This window comes from Oryzias melastigma, linkage group LG12 (genome assembly GCF_002922805.2).
Source record: "Oryzias melastigma strain HK-1 linkage group LG12, ASM292280v2, whole genome shotgun sequence".
Classification (NCBI taxonomy): Eukaryota; Metazoa; Chordata; class Actinopteri; order Beloniformes; family Adrianichthyidae; genus Oryzias; species Oryzias melastigma.
The window spans coordinates 24,303,989-24,310,129 of NC_050523.1; the positions used below are offsets into that span (position 1 = coordinate 24,303,989).

At 43.2% G+C, this 6,141-nt stretch overlaps 1 protein-coding gene across 4 annotated transcripts in view; it reads left to right on the plus strand.

Annotated features, from left to right (window-relative positions):
* LOC112144189 overlaps positions 1-6,141 on the plus strand; it is a 14,350-nt gene that overhangs the window by 1,342 nt on the left and 6,867 nt on the right. For all 4 annotated transcript variants that reach the window (XM_024268548.2, XM_024268549.2, XM_024268550.2 and 1 more), the window contains exons 2-6: positions 710-829; positions 1,735-2,076; positions 2,162-2,275; positions 3,888-4,100; positions 4,203-4,373. In XM_024268548.2, coding sequence (XP_024124316.1) covers positions 710-829; positions 1,735-2,076; positions 2,162-2,275; positions 3,888-4,100; positions 4,203-4,373 — 960 coding nt within the window. The remainder of the gene's footprint in view (positions 1-709; positions 830-1,734; positions 2,077-2,161; positions 2,276-3,887; positions 4,101-4,202; positions 4,374-6,141) is intronic.

Sequence of the window (6,141 nt, forward strand, 5' to 3'; positions counted from 1 at the left end):
CTCCCCAAAGTTTTTCAGGCTCATTTGGGATTCAGCTAATATTTTAGCTGCCTGTCAGCTTCAATGTTTTCTATTATCAACTTCAGCATCTTCAGCTATCAGCACTAGCATCGTCAGCGACCAAATTCAGGTTAGAGCATTTTGCGCTAGCATCATTGCAGGTAATGCTATATATCTAGTTAAATTAAGTAATTAAGTATATTATGTTTAAAAAGTTACAGTTTAAAAGTTTCAATAATGTAGTTTTAGAGTGTTCAATAACTTTATCCTGTTCGGCCCATGAACTAAGGTGTGTTTTGGATTTTGGCCCCTTGTGTGGTTGACTTTGACACCCCTGATGTAGACGGACGTTGACCAATCTATACATTGTGATAATGTTTATCTGCTGTGATTTTAAACCGTATTTGGGAGTTGTTAATGTCACTAACATTGTGGATAGTTGAATTTAAACAAAGTTGTCTCCGTGCTGACCTTCATATGTACAGGATAAACAACAACACCGTCCACTTACCCCTAAGGAAGCCTCCATGCTCTACTGCGCATGAGCAGAGCTCGCTTTGATCTAATGCCAGAGTCCTCTGATCCCATCAGAACCAGCTCAGTGTTCTGGGGATGGAACCGAGGCTAAAGGGTCTAATGACCCGATCTGCAGGAGTGGTTTAACCATATTGTGAGATGTTTGTAGTGAACGCTTTGTGTGTGTGTGCAGAGCACACCTGCCTCTGGGACCACAAGTCAGAGAGCTACAAGAACCGCGAGCTGCGGCAGCAAACCCTGGAGCACCTGAGGATCCTCCTGTCTTCTCACCCGCCGCCTGTCCCTTTCACAGGTTGGTGATCTCTCTCAGCTGCATTCCTTTCTACACTTCCTAGAAAGTAAAGTTCAAGAGTGTTTTTTCTGGAAAAAAAGCAAGTGTTCAAATTCCCATCATGCTTCAGCCTGTAGCCCTGATGGAAAAGTCTCTTTAATGTGAAGCCGTCTCTGAAACTCCAGGTTCCTTTTGTGAACTTGTCAGAGAACCAGCTGTCACATTGATTCCTCTGTGGTGAAACATTCGTTCATTCTGTTTTCTGAATCCCATGGCAGTTCTGGACTGGACCATGTGTAGCAGCTGTATGTCTAATTCTTTAAAGGGGTCATCCTATTAAAAAAAACATTTGAGGTTTTAAGTGCAGTATACTGTTCATTCTTCACTATAAAGAGCCCCAAAGTTTTTCAGGCTCATTTGGGATTTAGCTAATATTTTAGCTGCCTTTCAGCTTCAATGTTTTTAGCTATCAATTTTAGCATCTTCAGCTATCAGCACTAGCATCTTCAGTTGCCAAATTCAGCTTACATCATTCACACTAGCATTATCACAGGTAATGCTATATATCTAGTTCATAATTATGTTAAAAAGTTATGGATTTAAAGTTTTATAAATGTAGTTTTAGAGTGTTCAATAAATGTTTATCCTGTTCGGCCCGCGACCTAAAGGAGTGTTTTGGATTTTGGCCATTTGTGTGATTGAGTTTGACCCCCCGATCATGGTCACTACTCTCCTCTATTACTGCGCCTTAACATGATGACATTACAGTGGAAGAAACTGAGACAGAATTTCTTATGAGGCTCCAAACTTATTGTCAGGATCCACCAATAAAACACAGAATTTGGGGATATCCAAAGGAAGTTTTGAAATTACCCCACACTGTGCACGAGGTGAAATCCTGAGCTGCTTCGTTTTCTGTTTTGCAGTGGAGGAAATCAAAGACAAGTTCAAAAACCTGCGCACCACCTTTCAGCGCCAGTACAAGCTTGTTCAAGCCAGCAGACAGTGCAGCGTGGACGAGGTGTTCGTGCCTCAGTGGAAGCACTACCACCAGCTGCTGTTCCTGCAGGGCTGCTGGGATCTGGACGCCGCCGCAGTCCAGCCGCTGCAGTCGCCGCCGGCTGCACAGCCAGAGCACAGCCAGCCCGTCCTCACCTCAGGACTCGTCGCCTCCTACCTCCCCTCCTCCTCCAGCGTCTCCTCCAACATCACGGTGAAGTCTTTCTGGACTGAAGAGAGGGAGCTCACGCTCATCTTATTCTACTCAGGTGAAGAACACGGGGGTTCTGCGTGTGCACAAAGAGTGTGTTGTTTCTTAGCTGACATGCAGATGTTGTGCGTTGTTGTGCACAGAGCACAGCTGTCTGTGGAACAAGAAGTCTGAAAACCACAACAACCGTCAGCTCAGACAGCGGCTGCTGGAGTCGCTGAGGGAGCAGCTGTCCGATCACTCCGTGTCGTTCTCAGGTAAGACCCCCCCGATCAGGGCTCCACCTCCAGACATTCAAGACTGAAGCAAACGGAAAAACTATGGGTCATTCTTTCCATCCTGATCACAAATCTACTCAATAGAATATCTTTATTTCTATAGCACTTTTCACAGAAAGAATCACAAAGTGCTTTACAAAAAGAGCGTAAAATCAAGTCAAAACACGGAGAAGTAATAAAAACCCAACGACAGAAAACACTGTAATAAAACAAGGACTAAAATCAACTAAAAGCTCTCCTGAATAGAAACGTCTTGACCTGGGATTTAAAACACTCAACGGAGTCGATCTGACACAACGGCAATGGGAGGGAGTTCCACAGACGAGGAGCAACGGTTTGGAAGGAGACGTCTCCTCTGGTCTGAAAGTGGTTTTTGGAATGCTTCATAGATTTTGGTTGGAAGACCTCAAGGATCGGGCCAGAGAATATGTTAAAAGGTCAGAGATGTACGCTGGACCTTGACCGTACAAGGCTCCAAAAAGTAAAAGTAAAGTTTTAAAATCGGTCAGCTCTGTTGTTTCTGGTCTTCTTTCTGATGAACTTATAGACTTATTTAAGTAACTGGGTCAAATCAATAATCAACCATTTCTTTATAGTTCAAAGGTTATTGTAACATCTCACTTTCCCAAATCCAATTCTCTCTTCGTTAACTCATCCTGTTCAGATGAACAGTTTTCTACATCAACCAACAAGCTATTGGACACAGTAAAATGGTAGTTTTTAAGTTTTAAAAATATCTGGAGGGTTACAGAACAAAAACGTCAAGTGATAGACCTAAAAACAACACTGAGCTGGAGGATCCAAAAGGCCGTCGTCCAAGAAACGGGTCGGTCTTTGGCCCAAGACCATCACAGACTGTTGCTCAGTGACGATCAGACGGCATCTGCTAAAGCTCTTTCAAAGGCCACGCCTCCATCAACGCCACAACATTACCCAGCTGGACTTTGCAAGAGAGCACCAAGCATGAGATGAATGTAACCAGGATTGTCCTGATGGCTCTAGACTGGCATGACGAAGAAATCCCACCTGAAATGATTTCTGCGTGGACAGTGGGGGAGGAGCCATCATGGTCCAGGCTTCTCTTTCCTTCAATGGAACAAAGGAGCTTCAGGTGGTGCCGAGGCGTCAAACCTCAGCTAGCTGTGTGGAGATGCTGCTGGGGCTATCATTCAGGACTGAGGGTCCTCGTCTGTGTGGTGATGAGGGTTTTTCAACTGGACAATTCCATTTTATTTATACAGCCCAATATCACAAGAAAATGGTCTCATTGGGCTTCGTGCTGGTAATTGTACAGAAGCAGAAGGTTGATCATCTAATTGCTAAACTAAACAGAAAGCACGCCAAAGCAAATCTTTCAGTTTTAATTATTGTTATAATGAAAGTCTCAACCTATTTCTTCTTTTGACATTTTGCAGCTCTTCTTTGAACCTTGTTAAAGTCTAGCCATGCAAAATGCAAATTCCTGCAATTTCTTAACTGGCCTCAATGTTTACATCTGGAGTGTATTTATGAAAGTGTGTTGTTGAAGTTGCTGCAGTTCCTGACTGCTGTGACCTGCAGTGATCGTTGTTTATGTTTCTCTGATTTGCAGTGGAAGACATAAAGTGCAAGTTCAAAAACCTGCTAACTGTCTTCAACTGGGAGTACAAAGCAGTTCAGGCGAGCAAGGCCTCTGACAAACCCTATGTGTCCAAATGGAAACACTACCAGCAGCTCCTCTTCCTCTGCCAGTCCTGTGAGGAAGACAGTTCAGCTGATGATGTGCAGATACTGATGGTGCAAGAAAGCAAGGATGTCAAACCTGGTAAGCATGCCCCGCCCTCCAGCCTAAGGCTGATCTACAGCTGTGTGCTCTCCAGCTGTACCTGGAGCAGCAGCTCACAGTTTCTGCTTCTCCTCACTGCAGAAAAGGTCAAAGCATCCCCTCAGGCAGCCTCGCCGTCCAGGTGTCCGTCAGACCGAGTGCCGTGTGGAAACCGCTCCCTGCTGAGCGCGCCGGCCAACAGCCGGCTGAGCGCTGACCCCCGTTGTCTGTGGAGCGAGGCCAAAACTCAGCAGCTCATTTCCTTCTACTCTGGTAGGTGCCAACAGTCAACTTGATGAGTGTTACAGAAGACAAACCTCCAGCATCCTTTATAGGAAGTTCTAAAATAAATCTCACAGATTTTAATCACAGATACTTGGTCCTTTAAACCAGTCTGCAACCTTCAACTCCTAAAGGAGCCATTCAGGTTGATTATTCACTGACAACATTCCAGTAGGAGCCACAAAGTCTTAAGTCCCCTTTAAAGGATCCATACCAAGATTTTCTTATAACTTTCAGAGTAAACTAAGTTTTTCCTTGAAAACTAGGTTTTCTGCTCTGAGTACGTCAGTAAAAACGTACTGACATGCTGGCAGAGCTGACACATTCTGCTGGTCATCTTCACGTATGCCAGGCTGGGATGTCAACAGTAGATGAAAAGGTTCTGATTCTTGTGAGTCTTCAGTGTTTTTACACGTCTGTCGGTAAGTTTTGAGGACAAAGGATTAGTGCTGCCACAAACGTTTATTTTAATAGTCGACTAATCACCAATTATTTTGTCTGATTAGTCAACTAATTGGGGCATGTGCCAACTGGATGTAAAACACACATCTTAACCATCTTTAGCTTTAAACTAACTACAAATTAGATATAGTCACACTAGTATTACCTGTGATAATGCTAGTGTGAATGCTGTAAGCTGAATGTGGCCGCTGAAGATGCTAGTGCTGATAGATGAAGATGCTGAAATTGATAGCTAAAAACACTGAAGCTGATACCCAGCTTTAATATAAGTTAAATGCCAAATTAGCCCAAAAGAAAAAAAGCCTAAGTTAGAAATATACTATACTATACTAATATGACTGTTTTAATAGTCAGTTATTTGACTACAAAGGATATAGTCATAAATCATTAAAAAAAGTTCCAACATTTCAACAGAATCCACTGATCTCTTTGAGGAAAAGACCTTACAAAGCTGCTTCACTCTCCTGGAGGAGAACTCACAGAGACTTTTGGTCTGAAGTCTCTGTTTAAAATTTGTACTAAGTGAGATTTTATGCGGTTCTTTTGTTATCTGCTTTAGCATAGAAAACTCTGGGAAATGCTGCTAACCTCAAATGTAGCAGGTGTTGTCACAAACACAACAAACTGCTTTCCAGGTGAACTCAGAGCTATCGAGGATGCAAAGACTTGAAAGACACTTTTATGTTCTGAATGCAGAAGTTTCATGTGGAAAAGCTGAACAAACTCTGCAGAGCTGAGCTGATCTGACTTTGCTATTAAGACTTATGATGTTTCAGACCCGTGAGATATGAAGAGGAGTTGTGGTGCTCTCTGGTGGTCATCGTTGGTATTGCAAGTAGATATGTTGTTTTTGGATTTTGGCTTCACACGGGCTCTGGTGTTGATGTGAACGTCTCAGCACAGTTTAATTGGACCACAGCTGTGAGGAAAAATCAGAATGTTTTCAACATGATTTGCTCTAATGTGATGATGTTTTTGAGAGTTAGATCTCTTCTGCTGACAGTGTCTCTTCAGGTTGATTTCTAGTTAAACTGAAGGATGTGAAGAGGGTCAGAGTCAGGAGGTTTCCTGTTAAATTGGAAGTCTTTAGCTCCAGACTTTCCCTTCTGGTGGAACTAGAACGTTTCTGGATTCATGTTCAGGGTTTCCTTCTGTTTGGTTCTGACTTCACAGCTGCTCCCAAAAGTTCCCTCCAATCATCTTTCAGACTGTTATAAAAGCCTTCCCAGTGGTCTGTTTATTCTGATGATGCTGTTTTAGCCAGTCTTCTTCTTTTCCTTTGGGCTTTTCCCTTCAG